Below are 22,135 nucleotides of genomic sequence, written 5' to 3'. Positions count from 1 at the left end.
CCATTGGACCATGCTGCCCTATCTTCTCTGTGACAGGGTTAGCCAATGCCATGGTGATGCTGCTTTGCTGAACCTGAACTGCCACCCGTAGCGTGAATGTGGGACAGTCAACAAGATGCCATTCCATCCCAGGTCATTATCCCAGGTCATTCCACCTTCCACCCAACTGTGCCGATGACTCTGTCCTTCCACCATACGGCTCTATCTCACCCACAGAGAAATGTCTTCCAACCTCCAGCCTCTGCAACACACAGCTTCTCCTCAGTAGGAATTCATCTGTGCATAGCAAAGCCACCTCCAATCTCTCCTCCCCACCCTTGAGCCTGATCACAGTCCCTGGTTTAGATCTTGGCTACTGAACCTTGATGTTAGCACCTCAACCTCTTTGGGCCTTGACTTCCCGATCTGGGAAGTGAAAATGTTAACAGTCTAAGAGGGTTGTAAGGCTTTGGTGAAAACAGAACAGAGGCACAAAGCATGGTGCCTAACCCACACACACACGCACACACCACACACACACTACACACACACCACACACACGCACACACACACATGCACAGCAGGACCCAAAATCCAAATGCAAGGCCAGTCAGATGGGATCTGCCCACACTCAGCTGACGGTGTGTCTTGACAGTCTCTGTGAGTTACTGTTTCAGGGATCAACGCCACAGAAGAACAAACCATTTCAAAATTCTTTGGTCAGGTTCACGAAGCTCCCCTCACATCCCAACTCCCATTTAAGTTTCGAGCAAAAAGCATCTACTTTTTGGTTTTGCCTCAGACTCTAATTCAGCCATGAAGTGGCAGTTTAACATTGAACATGTCCTTGCCCCGTCTGCCCAGTCAGATCATGGGACATTGAGGCAATTGCCAGAGCTAGGAACTGCACAGGGACCAGGGTTTGGGGGTTCAGGGAAGAGCAGGCCCCGAAGATAAAGAGGAGTAAGCTTCCCAACCCAGGAGGGGGTCTTCAAAGGCAGATGTGGCTCTCCAGGGTCTGCCCTAAACCCCTCCCTGTATCTTTCACTGCATCTGCTCACTGAGTTTTCCCATTCCACCAGACTGCTCCATTCCACACCAACAGTGATTTTTTTATTCCCCTAAACCACTCAGCGGTATGTTCTAGGGAATCAGATTCCAAGGTCAGTGCTCTTCCCAGAGATGTGTGTGACTGCTTACCCAGGCCAGAGGCCACCAAGGTTTCCCTTAGCCCTCAACAGTGCCGCTTCTCTGGTTACCTTGGCCAGGGGGAGTTGAGTGACAGAGGGCATAACCCAGGAACACGGCCAGCGTTCCCAGAACGGATCTGGGTGAACCCTAGGGGTCCAGCAGGCTACTCCTCTGGCAAGAGTAGGATGGAGCCCTTTTGGAGACCAGCCAGAGCCTGTGGTTTTCCTCTGCAGGGCACCAGAATGTCATGGCTCCCCACGTCTGCCTTCCTCACTCAAGACTCAAGTGCCCAAGAAAGGGAGAGCTGGCATCTGTGGTCATAGTGAAGCAGCTGGAGTTAGCAAGACCTTTGTGGTGACATCCACCTCCACCCATGTGTTCAGCATGTACACAGTGTTCTCGATGGAAGCAGATGAGTCTAGGAGTTAGGGACAGTCTGTGTCTTCCCCCATACTGCCCCTGTGCTCTGACTCCACGCGCTGTGATCCCAGACTAGCCGCACAAACAGCCAAAAGGCTGGAAGGAAACTAGTTAGTTTAGTTTTCCCAAGTCTGGTCCAGCCCGGCCCACGGTGCTTGTCACCATGGAAACAAAACTTCTCTCAACCTGGGAGGTTCTGCTCATTGTTCCTTCTGGTGGCGTGATAATGATGACACAGCTAGCTGACATTTTCGGACATCGTACCATCTGACCTGCATCTCTCTGTCATGGTAGGTGTTATCTCATGTTGCAGCGAAGAAAATTGGGACTCAGAAAGCATGGGTGACTTCTCCAAGGCCACACAGCAAGCAAGAGGCAGAAACAGAATTTCAATCTTCAGACAGTCAACTGTTGGGGGGTAAGTCCTACCCCGAACACTCAACTCTTTAGCAAACGTAGAAACTGGGGCTTGTGGAGAAGTCTGGTGCACACATCTATGTAGGTTCCCAAAAGTTTTAGCACCTGAGCTCCACAGGCAGGGATTGTCACTGCTTTATACCCTCGGGGCCTATTTGAGAGAGTACCTTACTGAGGACAGGAAAAATGGAGGGAGGGAGGAAGGGAGGTGGGAGGGAGGGGAGAGGGAGGGGGAGGGAGGGAGGGAGGAAAGAAGGAAGGAAGGAAGGAAGGAAGGAAGGAAGGAAGGAAGGAAGGAAGGAAGGAAGGAAGGAAGGAAGGACTGGCATACACAGAGCTACAGTGGCAAGTTGGGAGCCTGTGAAAAGTGGCATCTCTCCATCCCTCTGGCTCAAACTGCATCATCCCTCAGGTATGTAGACCACGCCATTCCTGGGACTTCGTCATACCCACAACCAGGCTTGGCGGGCACCCAGCACAGAACCTGATGCCTATTGGCTGGGTTTTCCCGTGGGTGTGAAAACCAAAATATTACTCTAGAAGTGGAACCGCGTAGCCAAGCTGGGCCAAACCCAAAAGGCAGCCCAGGCGTCCAGCTGGGCCTGTCTGTGTTGGGCTTCTTGGCTACTTCCTTTGAAATCTATTTACTTTTTCTGCGTAGATAATAAACTTATATACAATTTATATAAATTTGGATTCCAAAGGCACAAAAGGGAGAAGTCTCCCTCCTACCACTGACCCCAGTCAGCCAGTGAATTCCATCTCCAAGGGTCGGGGGAGAGCATTTATTGGAGTCCCCCCCATGCCTTTGCAGCCGTGTTCCTGTCCCCACAGACATCCAACACTGCCCCTGAACAGTCTTCTGTGGTTGCAGACCGAATGTGCAGAGAGCACTTTTGACTGCTGCATACGGCTTCATGTACAGCTGGGCCTGAATTTAGCATTTTCTCAGAGACGGCCATTTTTCATTGCTAGCACAGCGGTGGTGTGAGGAAGAACAGCCCACAGTTGCTGGTGGGATATCTGTAGTCTGTTTGTGCTCAGCTGCTTGCCCGCTCTGAAACTGTGAGGGGACACCAGGCTCTGAGCCTGCTCTAAAGCCCCACTTCTCAGGAGACTGAGTGCTCTCGGGTGGAGATGGTGGGCTGGGGTAGGCCTCTTCATTAACCGCCGTCATACACCCATGTCTGTGGAGGGATCACAGATACCCAGATAGAGGGACCAACTGAGGCAGGGTGTGTGTGAGCCTTTGCCCTACCTGTGACTTCCCCTTCTGAGACCATAATGGAGCCATATCTGCTTCGTGCTGATCCTGTCCCTACCCTGCTCTGTGGGTGTCTGTGACTACAGAGGGATTTATTACTGAGTGGATATATGGTTTTCTTTCCAATAATTCAAGTGATTAAATGTTGACGACAAATCAAGGTTGGAAACCCCTGAGTAGCACTAGGATGCGCATCCTGGCAATGCCAGGGACGGTGGCACCTCTCCTTTGCTGGGCTGGACAGCAGGGGTGGCCAGTGCACCCTCTGGGAAGAGACCAAGATGGGATTGGAGCCTGAACTACCCATGACTCCGTGTGCTCTTGGTCCCCAACCTCACCAATCCCAAGTACCACAGAGAAGAGGGCATTATTTGGAAGCAAGACACAGACACATGCACACATACCCACCCACTGGCAGGGGTGAGCAGGCCTGCCTGGGCTCCCGTGGTAGCAATGCTCTGTCCCAGAATGCCACTTCAATAAGGCAGACATCCTAGCTAATCCCATGTCTCCACCAGCCAAGCAGTATAGGAGTGAAGTCAGGCCCCAGGCAAGAGCAAACTTTTCAAACTTCAGGACTGAGGGATTATCTCACCCCTCATGGACACAGAGGGAAGGTGGTCAGGTGGGGAGGAGGCCAGCTTGCTGGGCAGAGCCTCAGAACATGGCAGCTGTCAGGCGACCCGGCTCCAGCAGGCTCCAGTTCGACGCCAGGCAGGAGGCTCCATACAGAGCTGCCCTTTCCCCTGCTCCAGCAGGACACCATAGAAGGGTAGGGGCCTCACCAGGGGCCGTGCCATGCTATTTTCAACTCCCAGAGGCCAGGCAGAAAGCCAGCTCTGCTCTGCCACTGGTTCTGCTTCTCAGAGTTGGGCTAAGCATCCCAGTCCAGAGCTGCTCTCTCGCCTCAAGACACAACTGGGAAAAGAAGAAACAGGAAAGATCCAGATAGAATCTGAACCCCAGAGGCTGGGGACCCCAGAGCAGAGCAAGCCCCTGTCTCATGGAGCTTCTGTTCTAGTGAAGTCACAGCATGTGGCCTGTGTGTAACACACCACAGCATGTGGCCTGTGTGTAACACACCACAGCATGTGGCCTGTGTGTAACACACCATAGCATGTGGCCTGTGCAGAACTGAAGCAGGAGAGGGGCCCAGAGGCCTCAGCTGACAGCTCTGCTGTGAACTCAGGCGTGGACAGGGAAGGGCTCTCAGCGGAGGTATCACAGACAGATGCTGAACAGCGGAGAAAATGAGTCTTGTGGGTCCCCAGCACTGGTCAGAAAACAGCATGTGCGAAGGCCTGGGCAGAAATGTCTGGTGTGCTCCTAGAACAGCAAGGCGGTAGCATGGGATATGGAGGAGAAACAGGACCCAGGTCATGACGGCCTTGTCAAGCACAGGGTGAACTTGAGGGTGTAGTCCAGGCTGTCCAGCAGGATGAGCTCTCCCATTATTCAGAGGCTCCCAAAGCTCCTTAGAACCCGGCTTGGTGCTCCAGGTCCAAACCCACCTTTCCTCTATACTCCAGCTACAGGGCCCTCGCACGTGGCATCTGGAATCCTTTTCTGTTTCTACCCTTCATCACGGTTAGCTCCTACCTAACCTTAGCTTCACATCTTAGCTCAAATATCTCAGGCTTCCCCATTCCAACCCTAGGAAGAAGCAGTCGGTCCATCCTTCTAGCATGGAAACAAATCCTCAGGCCTATCTGGTCTGCCTCTTCTCAGGGTTCTCCTGTACCCATTCCCCACCTATTCCTGCTCACTTGCCTTTTATAGCCTCCTCTCTATCCCACATCCCTCTCTGAGGTCCCCCAAAAGACAGGGCAATCATTACACATGTAACACCCAAAACACAGCCCCAAATCCTGAGATCAAGGAATGTTTGCACAGCGACTAAATAATCCCCATTGTACATATGAATGTGTCTGGGTTCCCTGGGGACTTGGGATTCCAGGTGGATGGGGAGGAGCAGGGCAGGGGCCACAACGTCAGTCTTTACCCATCTTGGAGATGCCCTGGCCAAGGCCATGGTCACCCATCTGCTTGGTCCCCAGCTCGGCACCTAGCACTTGTGGGCTCTCACGGCTGCTTTTCTTACAAGTATTCTACAGGTTCTATTTTTAAGAGTGGCTCCGATTTAAAGGACACGAGGACGGTTTGTTCAAAAGCATTTGAAGAGTTTCCGAAGGGAGACTGAAAACAATAAATGAGCAGCTGTCTGTCACACAACTCTGGGAAAACTGAGGGAATTGTGGCCGGGTTAGGAGGCACCAGGCAAAACAAGAAAAGCCAAGCAAACAGAAACTGGTGGGAAAACAATGGAAGGAAATACGAAGGAGATACGCGATGTGAGACAGCCTTTGTAGAGCTGTGACCGAAACATTGTATAATCACAATGAAAAACTGGGGCACACCAGGTTAGAGAAGTACGCAAATAAAAGCCAACTTCCTTGGTATTAATCAAAAGGAAGTTTGAACGGCTGCCAGGCTCGTGCATCATGCTAAGCACATGAATGCAGGTCTTCCCAGCAGCTCAGTCACCTGAAAGAACAGGACTGCTTTCGAATGAGAAAACTGACCCCATGGCCAGTGAGGGGAAGGGTTGAGCCATGCCAGGCCAGCAGGCTGCTGCCCTCACTATAAAGGCACCAGATGGCAAAGCCAATCGTTATTTGCCCCAAATCAACCAGCAGCAAGGGGGGAAAGCTCCTTAGCAATACAAAGGCAGATACCAAAAAATTAAAAAAAAAAAAAAAATAATGAAAGAACTGAAGTGGTTGCTCAGGAGGATCCAGGCTGGGAGGGGAAGGATGCTTTCATGGTGCCTGTTTAACCCATTTATAAGCAGAGAGGAGTATGCAGGTGGGAGCAGGATGTGGGGGGGGGACACAGGTAACTTTCCATGGTGATGGTGGTAGGACTTGGGGCACAAGACACACTTGGCTAAATTCACAAAGTGGTGGCCTTTTAAGAGCTGTGTGTTTCACTGTCATTAAAAACAAACAACAAACAAACACACAAATGACATGAGGGCTGAGGAGCTGGCTTGGGATTGTGTACAGTGTATGCTGAACAAGCATGAGGACCTGAGTTCGGATCCTCGGCAGTGCAGGGACACGCACAGGTGGTTGGGGACATACACTGGGTGTGGCGATGAGTGTCTGTAGCCCCAGTATGGCAGGGACACACACAGGTGAATCTCCAGGGCTCGCTGGGTAGCCAGCACACCTGAACATGGGGAACTCCAGGTCCAGTGTGAAACCCTATCTCAAAAAACAAAACAACAAAACAAAAAAATCCACCACGGAGAACAACAGAGGCAGACAACAGATGTGAACCTCTGGCCTCCATGTGTACATGTGTAGGCAAGTTTACCTGTACAAACGCATGCACACAAACATCATATACAATAATATGTCATACCCTGGAAGGAAGTGTGTTGATACTCACACTTTAATTTGAGAAGTTTGTTAAGAAGTGTTGATTTAATGGATAGGTGGGTACAGGGTAACATTGATGTGCATTTGTGGAGGTGGGTGAGTTCATCGTTTAATTTCTTCATATACCAAGGTTTTCTAATAACAAACTGGAGGAATGGGCCATTGCATTACTTGAAATATATAATATTGTTAAAAACCTAGCCGGGAGCTATATGGCTCTGCAGTATAGAGTACTTGTTGCTCTTGCAGAGGCCCCGGGTTCAATTCCTAGCAACCACATGGTGACACACAACCATCTATAATTCCATTTCAAATGAATCCAGTACCCTCTTCTGACCTCCACAGTCACCAGGAACCCATGTAGGACACATACACACAGGCAAGCAAAACATTCATATATACAAAATAAAATCAATCTAAAGACAAAGCTAAGAAAACAAGACAAAATACCAAGCTAGCGGGAGAGCTGTCCACACCTGGATAGGCCGCCTACATTCTGGGTATGAGGGGTAGCTGCCTATGTCCCCACTGTACTCTGAGAACCCAAGAGGTCAAGGGCCAATCGCCTAACTCCTCACTGCTCCGTGCTCCCCTACACCAAAGATGCCAGGACAGATGGGAAGGTCTGCCCTGAATCTCCTGGGAGGCCTTGCTTGAAGAAATAACGATTTCACCAGAGACAGCCCCTACAGTCAGCTACATTCCACTCTCTGCCAAAGGGTAAACTGAGGCCGGTCTATGGGGCTTTTCCCAGGGGCTGCTTACATCTCCAGTACTGGAGTGGATCACCAAATTGCATTCTCCCAAGCTGTCATGTCAGCTGATGGGAGGACCAGAAAGGAGGGCTCATCTCTGCCTAATAAGGGACCGGCAGCTGGGGCCAGGCTGGCTGGGAGCGCCAGCAGCCAGGACAGCAGCTGCGGCCTCTGTAGGGCGGAATAGGAGTAGCACTTGGGCTTAGACTCCTGATTCTCACACTACAATGGAGGCAGAACAATGGAGGAGCTGCTACCCCAGATCCTACAGCTGCCGGGAAGAGGGGCCCCTTAGAGCCTGCTGCTCCCACAGACTCTTAAAAGACTGGGGGGCCTCTCCCAAAATCAGGGAGCACCTGTGGGAGAAATCAAGCCTGGTCCAGCCCCATTGCCACGTCCAGTAATACTTTCCAGAACTGAGGTTCCTGGACATACCTGCTTTAGATTCCACCAGATTTCTCATCCTCTCCACACACTGACATGGGGATTGTGTCTGACATAGGTACCCAGGTGATGCTCAACCATAAGACTGGTGAGGAAGAGAGCTTGGGCACATGCCAAGGGAGGAGGGCGAGGGGATGCTGGCGGTGGAGTGTCTGGAAGGACAGACTGTGGCCCAGGCTGTCTTGCAGTCCTGCCCTGCGATGGCTCACGAGTCTCCACCACTTCATGTTCCATTTTCTGCCCTAAGACCACACACCTGCCTCTCCAAGCATCACCTTGAGTATCAATGAGAGGTGTGGCCAGCACTAACCCCTCCTCCAGGAACAGAGTTCACCCACTGTTCCTGGAATCAGAACCCTAATGTCTCTAATTTTTTTTTCTTTTTGCCTTGGTTGACCTGTAACTCGCTCTGTAGAACAGGCTGGCCTCAAACTCAGAGATACACCTGCCTCTGCCTCCCAAGTGCTGGAATTAAAGGCGTGCACCACCGCCACTCAGCCAGAACCTTAATTTCTTCACAGATGCAGCCAGCTCATCTATCCTCCTCGGTGGCCAGGGCACTGAGGATCACAGTCAGAAAGGGACCCTGACTCAAGGCCAACAGGGTACCCAGAGAGGCAGAGTGGTCTTTAGCATCTTGAGGCATCACTATGCAAGGCTGGCCTGGATCTCTCTACAGTCCCATTCCTTTTTCAGCATGGGGACCATGAAAACCCACCAGTGGCAGGTGACTGCCCTCCTGTGCCTTTCTCAATCTGTATCCCCAGTGGGCAGAGCGTGTCCTCAGTTTCCCCTTCTTTCTCTAAACCACCCAGGACTTTGGGGGTTGGTGGCAAACAGACAGCTGTGCTGACCCAGATGTTTGTCAATAGCCCAACGGAAATCTCTCTGTGCTTAAAATAAAACTAGCATCGAACCTGACACCATGCCTCCCCTGATGTTTCCTGTTTCTGAAGACTGGAGCCAAGGCAGCCTGCAATGAGGAAACACCACCCAGTCCCCCTCCCCGTGGGAGACAGTCAGGCCATCCCCCAGGTCACCCTTCATGCACCCAGGAGTCCAGTTACTCCACCACATGGGGAATACTAACTTGGGAGACTGGTCAGATGTGAGGCCATAGCTCCATAGTTAGCTGCTCTGGGATATAGAGCAATTCAAAAGCCCCAGAATTTAAGGTCACAACCAAAGACCCGTACCACCAAGCGCTCTGCTGAGGCCCAGAAGTAAGACTGGCCTGTCCAGGGTCACTCTGGGTTGTTCTCCCCCAAGTCCCTCTTCCTCCAAAACTCTCACCTCCAGCCCCTGCTGAGTCCTGGCAACCTACAATCAGAGCTTTCTCTTGCTGAACGGCCTTCTCCATTGGGAACTCAGCAGGGCTGGCTGCTTTCAGGGTGAGTGGCTCCATGCCTTTTCCTTGTGCCTTCCTTTTGGAGGGGAAAAGAACCCACTCTCAGCTCTGATCCTACTCACTGGCTGACCGTCTCCTCACCTGTGGAGGATCCCGCAGGCGAGTCTCAGGTGAGGCCTGCCTGCACTGACACAGGTTAGTCACTGGCCTCCTGAATATCGGGGGTCAACAGTCATCCCATTTTGCAGGCCCTATCCCAAGCCTTCTCCCACTCCTCCCGCTGTGAACACAGAAGAGTCTGAAGCACCAGACTTTGAGAAACAGACATTTGTGTTTATTAACCACAGAGAAGTCTGAGCAGCAGCTCCTGGCCAGTCCCTCCTGGGATAGTTTTACCCGCCCAGACCACCTGCCAAAGACCAGGAAGAGCAGTAGACAGATCCCAACCTCTCAACCTCCTCCACAGAGCGAGTTCCCCGGAAGCCAGGGCCCATTCGGTAAGGAAGAGGAAGTCAGCAAAGGAGGACAGAGAAGGAAGGAGGAAACGGCCCCTCGGGGCAGACAGGCTTGGCAAAGTACTTGGTTCCCAACTCATTGGAGGGGAAGCAGCCCAAATCCAGCCTTACCAGAGGAACCAGGCAGAAGCACACTGTCACAAACCTTGTTTAGGGGTAGGGGAGGCCAAGGGCAACAGCAAGCCTCTGTAGGTCAGTCCTTGCTTGCCAGAGGATGCTGGTCTAGGACTAAGTCTTGGCCTCTACACCAAGTACAACCAAGGGAGCTGCCAATGAAAACAAGAAAGGACAAGGTGCCAATTGCCTCTTCACGATGTCCTTCCGGGAAGCCTGAGTCCAGGAGACCTAGCCCTCAGTAGCCGGAGGGTCCCGTGCCTGCCGCAACCCATACAGCCACTTGATCACGCGGGCATTGCGCTCAATCACAGACACCCCGTAGGGGACACGCTCCAGGGCCCGCTCCTCCACTGTAGCAGAGCTGCGGCGTGAACAGCCCCCTTCGGAGCTGCAAGGTCCAGCACTCGGGCCGGCTAGAGACACGATGTCCGAGCTGGCCCTTGCTAGGTGGGCCACCCCCAATCCTCGTGCTTCCTCGGGATCCAGGCCGCAGAAGTTAAAAAAGCGCTCGAGGTCGGCTGCTGCCCTGGAAAAGCGCTCGCTCAGGTCCGACTTGGAGCGTTGCAGGCCAGGTGGCCGACCCGGGCTGGAGGTGGCAGTGGTGCCAGGCGATGGACAAGGACGAGCAGGTGAAGCAGGTAGGGGACGAACATCCACTCGGCGCACAGCGACCGTAGTAGGCGGTGGACGAGGAGGGGTGGCTGGTGGGACCTTGTGGGCAGATCCTTCTGCCCGTACAGGAGTTCGGCTGGCCTCAGCTGGGGTCACAGGACTATCACACAGGTTGATGAGACTGCTAAGGATGTCAATGTCCAATTGGGGCCGCCGACCAGGACAGGGCAAGACTCGGCGGCTGGGAGTGAGCACTGGCCCCCTAGGACCAGGGCTGAAGAGGGGCTGTCGGGCCAGCGGGGGTTGCACAGGCTCCTGGCGGGTGTTGGCCACATGGAGGCTCTTGACATACTTGGCCTTGTCAGCCTCCAAGCGTTCCACGGCACTCAGCTTCCGGGCTCCCCCATCCGCTGGCCTTGGTAGCAGGTAGCTGGGGACCTTGGTTCGCAGGCGAAAAGGTAGGGCAGGAGCGGCGGGGGCTGCAGGGCTCAGAGTGTCCACGGGCATGGCGGTTACATACCCCGAGGGCAGAGGCGAGGAGACAGATACAGGCACAAAGTTGGCAGCTGGATGCCGGGCTCGGCTACAAGCAAGAAAAGAAGACAGGCTGAGCACGTTCAGACAAAGGCTCGGCTGGCTGCGAAGCCTGCGCTATTATAAGGTAGAGGACACGCCCCTGCCTCACGAAGAGCCAATCATCAGGCAGAATGTACCATTGGAAGGCCTGTGGCCCCACCCACACCCTTTCCCTCCAATACTGGGCGAGGACCAGCGCAGCTGCGGGTGAGAGGGAAGAGGCAGAGACAGCAGGTCCATTTTAAAGAGAGCAAAGCAGGCTCCAGGCTCGGCCTCAGGGTCCTCTGAACAGACCCATTTATGGATGGGGAAACTGAAGCTCAGGGAGGCAATGAACTTGCTTAAGCCTTCCCTTGCTCCCAAGATAGAGGATACTAGAGACAGGAGAGTTGGGCTTGAATGGCCACCACCCACATCCCACCTGAACTGCCCAGAGGAGCCAGATACCACCAACATCCCACAACTAGTCCAGGCAGGAAGATGTGCAGTGCCAACCACCTGCCTGGGCCTGCCAGGCCCACAAAGGGCACAAAAGCAGAGGCTGCAGGGGAGGAGCAGAAAGAAAGCCCACACCCCCACCCTCGCAGAGCCCAGACTAGAGTAGCATCCAGGATATGGCTCCAAGGCCAAGACCACAGAGATCAAGGCGCACAGACAGGAGTACCAGCCCAGAGCTAGCTGCAGGGAACTGTCGAGGTCACAGCCCCACCCAAAGGTATGCTGCTGACCGACCACCATGACAGTGCTCATGGGCTGTAAGGCCCAGGCCTGGGTGCTCAAGTGGCCCCATAGTTGTCCGACAGTCAGATCAAGGAAACATGGTCAGAAAGGGCCACAGTTCTCCCCACCACCTCGGCCCCTCAGATATGCAGCAATGCGAAACCCATGTCAAACCTTCTTGTCTCTAAGGGGGGGGGGGCTGAGCCCAGGGGCTACGGACTCTGGCAATTCAGTCACTCAACAACACTAGCTCCAGCCATGCTTCAAGTTCTCCATGGCTGCACCGAGACCGAGCATGTCCAAACACAGTAAAAACGTCACTGAGACATCCAGACATCCCAAGACAGGGACTCCCCACAGTGTGCCAGACACTCAAAGCCACGCTCTCTTGATCCACCTCAAACAGCCCAGAAGCCACTGTCACCATTTTGTAGCAGGGAAAACTGAGACTCTGAAACTGAGACTTCCCTAGATCCCAGAGGAAATTAAAAAGGCAATTTGAGCCCACTCCTGTGGCACTGCTTCTACACACACACACACGCACACACGCACACCCTGCTTCTCTTCTCGTTATAGTCCTGGGTGGCATAGAACTTACTGTGGATATGGTTCTTTCATTCTTTGCTGTCCCCCACTCCCTAAAATACTAGCTCCAGGAAGGCAGAGGTTTCGGCTGCTTTGTTCACTGGGTCTCAGCTTCATGATGTGGCTCTCAATACATGCTAGATATTCCACAAGTGTGTCCTGAACTGAAATGCCTAGGAGGGTTAGCTGAGAACCAGCACACCAGTGAACTAGAGAAGCCCCGCCCACCGCGGATAGGTGAGTCCAAGGTAAAGGGGGTAGTGTTCCCAGGGCTGGCAATCCAGAGGGGCAGGTGCTCTCTAGGTTTGTAACTGTGAGCAAATTCCATCATCATGTTTTAAAGACTGCATGCACTGGGCAAGCATAGCCTATCTGCAGATATATCTGCACTTCCCTCAGCTTCCCCCAGCCCCCAGAACAGTGATGGGGGTTGGGGGCAGGGCTGCTCTCTAGACTCAGGGGCCTAATAGGCAGGAAAGGAGGGCTGGCCCCACTCAAGTAGACCCCCAGGTGACCTTGGGCAGGAAAGGTCTGGCCATTAAAGCTGCTACAGAGCCCTGCCTAGGTAGCCAGACTCTGCCCCACCTCCTTAACCCCCACATCTGCTCTGCCACCCAAACCAGTCCAACCCGTTGGTGGTGGCTGAGGCAGTTCCCTCCCAAACATCACCTGGGAAAGAGGAAGGAGGTCAGAGGGGCAGGGCCAAGGCAGAAGCTCCCCCCCACCACCACCACCTTGCTTCTATACCCACCACCTAACCCTAGATTAAAATGGGGGCAGGAACAGATGCGACAGACCATCCGGGTCCCCACTCTCCCACCAGCCCCTGCCTTGCACCTTGCACAAGCTCTTAACAGACTGATCCCTTATCTGCTAAAGGCAGTTAAAAATAGACCTCCCTGTGCCTTCGGGTCACCGCTGGAAAGATCAAACGGGTTTGCAGCACCTGGAAAATGGCCAGCGCTCCATAAACCAGGCTCTCTGTCAGATACTCAGGCTCTGATTACAGGAGCGAGCAGACCCGCCCCTTCCGAGGGTCTCTAAGCCCCATCCAGAAGGGCGGATCTAGGCTCCAGCAGGGACAAAGGAGACATCTGGTAGGGGCTGATCACAATGAGCCAGCAGACCGGCACCAACTCACGTCACAGGGGCCCCTCCAAGAGGAAGCCTGGGTCCGGGTCGCCAAGTGAGATTAAAAGTCTCCTCTGGGGACTTTTCTCACGATGGGCTTTCAAATCCTGCCGCAAATGGCCCTAAATGCAGCAACCTCGAGCCTTTCTGGTCACTGTTCCAGGCCCATAGTCGGATTTTGTCCCTCCCTTCAGGCTCCCAAAGAACTGATCAGGACGCCAGGAAGGCCCCAGTTTGGTTTCGGCCCTTTCTCACTTAGAAGAAATCCTGGAGACTAAGGCGGCAAGCCTTGAGGTGAGCAGAGGCTGTGTGAGTCCCCCATGATCTGCTGTCCCTCTCTGAGCAGCAGATCATGCGGGGACTGAAGGCACAATCCCTGCCGCGCTCCCCACTCCCCAGCACCGCAACATACCTGGCTGCGCAAGCCGCCTCCTGCCAGCAGCCTGCGCGCCTCCCGCCCACCTGGCTCAGGTAGCCGGTATTTGCGCAACTTCCGGGGCCTGGTAGGTGAACCCGCCGGCCCGGAGTGTTCGAGGAGTGGGAAGGAGGGCCAGGCAGTGATCGCAATGGGTGACTGGCAGCCTGGTGCGGAAACCTGGTCGCAGCGGCGCCCCCAGGCTCACCCCGCCGGGCTCTTATCCGAACTGGAGCCTGTACAGCCGGCAGCACATCAGGCAGAGTTGCACGGGATTCTAGTTGGCCTTCACTGCCCGGCACGGGAAAGTGCTCTTCCTGAACATTTAATCTTTCCGTGATTAAACGGGGCGCAGTGAGAATTAGTGTGGTCTGGGTAGCCTTCCTATGAGGCAACTCCATTGTCATCCAAGTTGACTAATGGAAACCCCAGACAGGCCGGGCTGAGTCACTTGCCAAAATCAACCGGGGGAGTCCAACCTGGGTACTTTCCCTCCCACCACTCCTCAATGCCACCCTTCCCCCTGTGTGCCAGCAGGTGGCTGGGCTTCAGTCCCATGAATGAGAAGAGTGGGACCGTAGGGGACAGCCTACTGCGAGTGCTCAAGGCTTGAGGTGCTGGCTGTGTGCCAGCTTGAAGGATCAAGAGGGACAACCACAGTGGAGTGGCGCCAGATGGCCCATTTAACCCCTGAAGAGCAGGACCACCAGCAGGGGGACAACCTGAAACCCATAGTTCACAGAGGAGTCGGCAACCCTGCTGGGAGGGATCCCTGGCGGGATCCAGCTGTCCCCTCTGCCAGTCCAGGGTTCTGTCACTTTCCAGGGTATTGTGAGGTCCAGGGGAAGGAGACCCCAGCCCTGGCAAAACACTCCTCTACCCAGGAGGAGGCTGGGCCAGGGCTTGGGTGGGGCAGGAGGAGACAGGAAATGGTTCCTGTCCACTTTCCTTCCTTTTGAGCATTGAAGGCCCCTCTAGTCCTGTATGTTACAGGACAGAGGACAAGTCACTCACCTTGGCCAGTCAGCTCACTGCTTGGCCTGGCTGGGATAGCAGAGGAACAGGCAGTCAGCAGCCCTCAGGGCCTAACAGTGCACACACTACAAAGACAGAAGCACCTGTCAAAGAGAAGCCTGCTCATTCCTGCAAATTTCTTTAGCAGCAGACACTGTCTGAAGCTTTTTGTTGTCCTTGTCATTGGTGGAGGATGGGTGTTTGTTTTAAACGGGTCTTGCTGTATAGTCGAGGTCAGTCTGGAACTCTCCATCCTCCTGCCTCAGCTACCCTTTTGGGATTACATTTATGTACTGCCATGCTAGCTCAGATTATATGTGAACTCATTCCATTCTTATTCCTGTGAGGCAGATACTGCTATTGTGCCCATTCTACAGATGAGATAACTAAGGCATAGAGAAGTGAAGCCACCTGCCTGAGATCACACAATCAGCAAATGATAGAACCAGGATTTGAACCCAGGCTTGGATCTGATAGGGAGAGAGACAAGAGACAGAATGTACCTCCTGGCAAATCCCGTAAAACCACTCAGCCACGTTGCCTGGTCTCCATAAGGATCCGCCACCTATGGAAACACATCCAGGCTGTGTTTGGGGCTGCAGCGTCCTCCGCTATAACATGAGACAATGGCGATGTTTTCTTAGCAGACCCACACTTCACTACTAATGTGCTTGATCCTCATACGCTCCCAGGGATAAATTCCAGCCTCCCACATGGCCCTCTGGTCTTTGCCCAACTTTACCACCTCATCCAAACTGTCGTTCCTGGACCAATCACAGAACACTCCTGGCTACTAGTCCTTTACAAACATCTTTCCTACCCCAGGGTCCTTGCACCAACTGCTTTCTGTCTAAAACCTCTTCCCTCACTGTCTCTGAGAGCCCTCCCTTTCTGCCCTGTGGGGCCTCCATGGACCTTCTTGCACCCTGTTCTCCTTAAAGCAGCACCTTTGCTGATCTTGCCATTCCTGGCGTTCACGTCCTTGTCATTTTTTTTTCCTAGCCACCCACTGGGCTGAGCACCACGGCTCTGCTGTGTTTCCTCCTCCCAGGAACAAATGAGAACGTTGTTGTCCAAGAGGCTGAAGAAGGCCCAGGCCAGCATCAAGATACACACATCAAACACATACAGCTTTCTGTATGTCAATCACACTCCAATTTCCAAAGGAAGGAAAGAGGGGGAGAGAAGGGGAAGACAAGGAGGAAGATGGAAGGAGGAAGGGAGGAAGACAGTAAGGAAGGAGCATTGGACAAGATCTTGGTAATCAGCTGGAACACTGATCATTCCCCCTTTGTACTTAATAATTAGCGGGGGCAGGGGGGACCGGGATCTCTGAGTGCCACATCTCCCCTCAGCCACCACGTTACTGCTGCCGGCATCCCTTCGCCCTGTTCAAGTTCGGCCACTTCCAGCCAAGCCTTGCTCTTCCTCCAAAGACGCAGAGTCAAAATCTTCAGGGCTCTGGTTCACCCCACCCTTACCTCCGCTGCGGCGAAGCTCTCCGTACCTCAGTGTCCTCCACTATAAAACAGGCCTAAGGCACGATGCTGCCATCAAAGAGAAAACCGTGATGCTAGCTGGACACACAGATCTTCCAAGGCCCGGCTCTGGAGGAGGCATCCACCATGACGCTGCAAGGCCAAGAGCAGCAGCATGGTGACAGCTAAAACTTCAGTCACTTGAAGCAGCACCTGAAACAGCACCTTCCACAAAGAAGGAAATGAAGCTGGGCATCGTGGCACATATCTTAATCTCAGCACTGAGATTAATGAGGCTGAGGCAGGAGGGTCATGAGTTCGAAACTAGCCTGGCCCCCTCCACATACACACATATGCAAAAGCTATCTAAAGAGCCAATGAATATAAAGAAATAAGTTCCACACCTCGAAACCATTAAAGAAATGCCAATCGAAATCACAGTAGCACAGGGTATCACACCCATTAGCACGGGTCCTATCCAAAACATACATTAAGATACTTAGTGTTGGTAAGGAGGTGCGGCTTTAGGACCCTGTGCACAGCGGATAGTGAAAACCACAACATGAGAGTTCTGTGTGGGTTAAGTAGTGAATGACCAGAGCAGCACCTAGAAATCTCTGAACACTCGTCGTAAGGGACCCAGACCGTGCATGCCAGCAAAGATCCTCCCACTAAACCCGCAGCAGCCTTAGTGACCACAGCCAAAAGCTAGGCACAGTCCAAGGTCCCACCAGTGAATGAATGGGTGAGGAAAGATAAAACAGATGATTCAGCCTTTACGAGGGAAAGGGGACTGACACACACTACATGAATGAAACTTGAAGACACCAGGCTAAGTGCAGTAAGCTGAATACGGCGGCAGATAGTGCGTGCTTCTGTGTAGATGTGCCCTCTGACTTCCGCATGCCTGTTGTAGAATATGTGTTCGTGAGATAAAAGCAGTAAGCCCCTCACTTCATAGAGTGAGGGAAATCATGGCTCAGACTGGTTTAGTACTGAGTACAAGGCAAGCGGCCTGAGCCCAAGCAGCTGTGCCCACTCTTTGCATCCTTTCTTCCCAGTAGAAGGTAGATCTCTAGGGCTGATCATTTTTATAACATTCTTCACCACCCCATCTGCTTCTCTGTCCTTTCAAAGGAAACCTGGCTCAGGCTTGGTAGACAGAGGAGGATCAACAAGGCTCCAGGCAGTGGGGAAGAGCCAGCCCAGCTGTCCAGGTCAGAGACACCCGACTGGGCATTCTCCAGGGCAGGCCAGGTTCCAAGCTATTTCTGGAGTTTTCCCCAGCATCATGCCCTGGCCTGCCCGGGAGTCAGCCTTGCTCATAGTAACTTTGCACGAACCTCAGGGAGGTAGTGATGGGTGGGCCACCATGGAAGGGGCGTGGGTGTGATGCCAAGGGCAGTGAGCATCTACACAGATCTCCCCTCCCTCATATATGCTCCTCCACTAATTCAAACTTTGAGACTCAGTTTGCACCCTGACAAAGTGGGAGCAAAGGCAGATTTGGGGTGGGGGGAGGCTTGAGTTAGACCTGTGGTCACACCCACTTCCTGCCCCTACAGTACCCTGTCGAGGCCTGAGCTCACATGCAGTGTTTTATCCCAGCTCGGAATGTGAAGAAACTTGCCCAAAGTCACACAACCAGTGACAAATCACAGGCAGAGCCATGACCTCATAACTTTCTGTAGATGTCATCAGTATATCTACTTAGTGGCTTCTCAATTAGCTGACCCGCGGTAGAAGCTTGGGACGGCAAAGTGTGTCATGGTACGCGTGCCATTTTCACTCATCTCCTCTGTTCAGTAGCCCATGTTTCTCTTGGTGCCCATCAGTACCTAAGCAGTTTCTGATTATTTCCCATCAGCCCCTACTGATGGCCGCTGACATTTGTCCAGTCCCTGCTTGCTACAAGCCATGCAGCATTGTGGCATCTGTCATTTTTGCCTAAAAATGAGGTAACTGGATTGGGGGAGGTTGTGGTGGAGGGGGCGTTTACTCTAACAGTGATGCCTATGCTTGTCAGAGTTGACCAGAGCGGACACCACCCTACCCTGCTCCACCCCCAGGACAACACACAGCAAATGGCCAACAGATGTTGGCTTTGATCATCCTCGTTCTGGAAGCTTCGGGCACCCTGACATTTTGTGCCTGTGTTAAGCATCTCACTTGCCTGACACATTCCTGTGAAGAAGATAATAAACCACCTAATAAGATACCTAGTGCACAATATGGACCGGACTCTACTGAGAAAAACGAGGTACACAGGGAGAGACCAGGCCACAGGAAGCCAGACAATGCGGAAAGAACACATGAGGCAGGGGGTGGACTGGACGCCCAGGGGTGGAAGCCCAGTCGGCGGAGTGCTTGCTTAGCACGCACCAAGCCCTGGGTTCCATCCTAAAAATGGCATAAAACTAGCGTGGTGGAGACACATGCCTGTCATCAGAGAAGACAGATCCAGGGCGACGGCGAGTTCAAGACCAGTCTAGTGTACAGAGTAAGACTGAGGCCAGTTTGGCCCACACGAGACCCTGAGGGTAAGGGGGGACGCCACAAGGACACACAGACAGGCAAACACAGACTCCCCCCAGAGCCAGAATGAGGACTGGAGGACGAGCAGTTCCCCTCAGAAGAGAGCCTCCATCAAATCTGCCTCTTCCCTGTGTCGAGGACTGGAAGAATCCTGAAGTTAAGTCTGTGACTTTGAACAATGGGCTCAACTTCTCAGCACCTCAGTCTGCCCACCTATGAACAGAGACGGACAATGGCAGCCTGAGCAAGAAGCACAGTCCAGCCTAAACCAGACGCTTAACTTAGGAGGGCCTGACCCAGCCCACAGCTCTAAAGTTCAGTGACTGGCAAGGCTGACCCACCCACCCCCAACACACACACACACACACACACACACACACACACACACACACACGGAGTGCACAGCACTCACAGGAGCAGACTTCCGAGAGGCCCACGTGACTTCCAGGCCCTTTGGCTCTGCTGTCCTGCTAGCCTGCCCCCAGGGAGGCTCTCTCAGAGGGCAGCCCTGGGATTCGGGACCATTCAGGCAGAAAAGTTGCCAAAGAGTCCCTGGGGAAGGGAAGGCCATATGGCCCGGAGGGGAAGTCCAAGGACAGGTGGGGCGGAGGTAATCTAGCCCTGGGATCCCCCGAGCCGTGTCCTCCCAAAGCCATGAGAGTGACCAGCAGGGACCCTCTGAACGTCTCACGGCAATCTGCCTGAGGTGGAGGCTGCATGGTGGGACTGGGAACAGCCTGGATCCTCTGCGGGCCGCCTGAACTGGACACTAGACCTGGACCCTCTGTCGGTCATCTGTGCTGGAACGCTTGCCTGGGACGGTGTGTGGACGCTGCTGCCCCCGGACCCTCCCCCGCCTCACCCCCATGCTTACCAGCACCCTGTGTCTGGAGTCCCCCGCCTCTCGCGGGCTGCCGAGGCTGACAGCTGGAGCACTTGGTCCCAGCAGCTCTGAGTTGGCCGTCGCGTGTTGAGAACGACGGGCTCTCGGGAGAGGGAAGCCCTGGCTGTCCCACGGTCCTGCTGGGCGAAGGTCCCCAGAGCCCGGAGGAAAGGGAAGTGAACGAGCCGTCCCCGTCGCCGCAATGGTTCGCCCCGGACTTCCTGATTGGCCCATCGCTTCCGTTCGAACGGCGCGCCACCAAAGTTGCCAAGCAACCTCAGGAGCGGCAGATGGAAGGGGGGGGCGGGCCCATGGTGGCCGCCCGGAGCCCAGCTGGCCGCTCGTCCTTCCTGCTGCTCCGACCCCTGGCAGCCAATGCGTTCCCTTTCTTCTTCTCCTCTTCCAGCTGGGATTTCCTCGGTCCCCAGCTACAAGAATTGCTAGTCCCAGATTTGTTTGGTTTGGTTTTGCACAGGCCTAGTCCCAACATTTTTTTCCCTAAGCTACCCAGGCTGACCTTAAATTCACGCTGTAGGCCAAGGAACCCTCAAACTTGTTATCCTCCTGCCTCAGCTTACCGATGAGTTGGTATTACTCGCCAAACCACCAAGCTGGGCCCCACTCCCAATTCTGCAGCTACCTCTCTATGTGATTTCCCACGAGCCCCTGTCTCTCTCTGTTCCCCTACTGCAATGCTAATTCAGTAGTTCCCACAACACTTAGAAAAATCAATTCAATTATAGTACCTAATATCCATCCCGGGAAGAAGCTAAGTTGAGCCTTCTGCATAATTCTTGTCAGTACTCACGACATAACTGAGGTACCTACCTTCAGTTGTCTCCACTTTCTAGTTGGGAATATTATGCAGTAACTTAAAATGACATGATTAAAAAACATTTAAAAATACTGGAGGAATGCTAAGGAAGTGTTGCAGGGTTTTTAAATTTTATTTATTTTTAATTTTATGTGCATTGGTGTTCTGCTTGCATGTATGTCTATATGATGGTGTCGGGATCCCCTGGAACTGGAGTTACAAACAGTTGTGAGCGGTCGTTGTAGGTGCTGGGAATTGAACCTAGGACCTCTGGGAAGAGCAGTCAGTGCTCTTGACCACTGAGCCATCTCTCCAGCCCTATAGTATTGTGTTTTAAACATAGGTTTCAAAGCACTCCTTACAGCACAAATAGATAATAAACACATAACCATACTATTTATACAATAAACATATCCTATTTACAATAACAGCAGCTAATTTCCCTTTTACACTTAAATATGTTTTATCCATTCTTTGAGAATGTCATCCATATACACAAATGATGTATTTTGATCATATTTACTCCACTCTCCTCCCCCAACTCCTCCTACATCCATCCTCTCTCTCTCCTTCCTTTCCTTTGGCTTTTTATAACCCACCATGTCCAATCTGCTGCCCGTCTGTTCGTGGGTGGAGAGCTATACACTAAACCATGATTAAACTACCAAGAGCTGCACCCTTTAAAAAAAAAACTGATTTTCCTTCCCCAGAAGCCATCAACTGTCCAAAGCTCCCCAGCTAGGGCTGGGAGCTCATCAGCCTCTCCCTGCTCTGTACTGAAATATTAACTGGTTTGATCTTGTGCAGTCGCTGTGAGTTGCAAAGCGCAGTGGTCCTGTAGCATCCAGAAGAATCCTTTCTGACCTCTGGCTCTCACAGTCTTACTGCCCCTTCTTTCTGATCTGATACAGATTTCACGTCTGTGGTTGAACACACCACAGAAACCTATGCTCCGCCCTTTAACCGGCTGTGAATCTCTGCTGCCATTCACTACACAAAGAAGCTTCTCTGATGAGGTCTGACAGCTGCGCTAATTTTACAGGTATAGAGATACGAATTTAGAGGGCAGTTTGATATTATGTTCATTTAGCAAAACAATAGCAGTAGGTTCCCCCTGGAGCTGGTGAGCTCGCCGGTCACAGGTTCTTGGTCCGATTTGCCATACCAGGCATACGTATGCTCCTGGGGAACACGCCCTGAATCCAACCGGAAAGCTGTTGGCTGGTCCACAGCATTTGTGCCCATGCCAAGCCAGTCGGTCACTACCGTAGCTCAGAGGATTCATATCTGGGTAAGACAACTGATGTCTTTTCTCTCCCAGCAGCCCACACTGCACCTTCTGGGGCTAGGAAAGCTAGCCTACAGGAAGAACACATCTTAGCAGTACTTCATTTCTTATTCATGCTTTCGGGAATTTTGCAAATTTCTAACTCTTGAGCTATCAGAGGAGTAGCACAATTAATAAAAACCCAGAGACTG

The 22,135-nt window shown here is 53.0% G+C and overlaps 1 protein-coding gene across 3 annotated transcripts; it reads right to left on the bottom strand.

Moving 5' to 3' along the window:
* Positions 1-9,589: 9,589 nt before the first annotated feature.
* Fam110a (family with sequence similarity 110 member A) lies at positions 9,590-20,025 on the bottom strand. Of its 3 annotated transcripts, XM_057781895.1 has the most exons (3): positions 15,450-16,669; positions 14,947-15,032; positions 9,590-11,088 (listed from the first exon to the last, which is right to left on the bottom strand). In XM_057781895.1, the coding sequence occupies exon 3, from the start codon at positions 11,010-11,012 to the stop codon at positions 10,122-10,124; it is 891 nt and encodes a 296-aa protein (XP_057637878.1). In that variant the 5' UTR covers positions 11,013-11,088; positions 14,947-15,032; positions 15,450-16,669; the 3' UTR covers positions 9,590-10,121. The 3 variants fall into 3 exon arrangements, with proteins under 3 accessions (XP_057637878.1, XP_057637877.1, XP_057637879.1); XM_057781894.1 differs by lacking the exons at positions 14,947-15,032; positions 15,450-16,669 and adding an exon at positions 19,834-20,025; XM_057781896.1 differs by lacking the exons at positions 14,947-15,032; positions 15,450-16,669 and adding an exon at positions 13,930-13,969.
* Between the last annotated feature and the right edge of the window lie 2,110 nt (positions 20,026-22,135).

This window comes from Chionomys nivalis, chromosome 9, assembly GCF_950005125.1.
Source record: "Chionomys nivalis chromosome 9, mChiNiv1.1, whole genome shotgun sequence".
Lineage (NCBI taxonomy): Eukaryota > Metazoa > Chordata > Mammalia > Rodentia > Cricetidae > Chionomys > Chionomys nivalis.
Note: the sequence above shows the minus strand (reverse complement) of the source record. Positions and strands in the feature narration are given on the sequence as shown.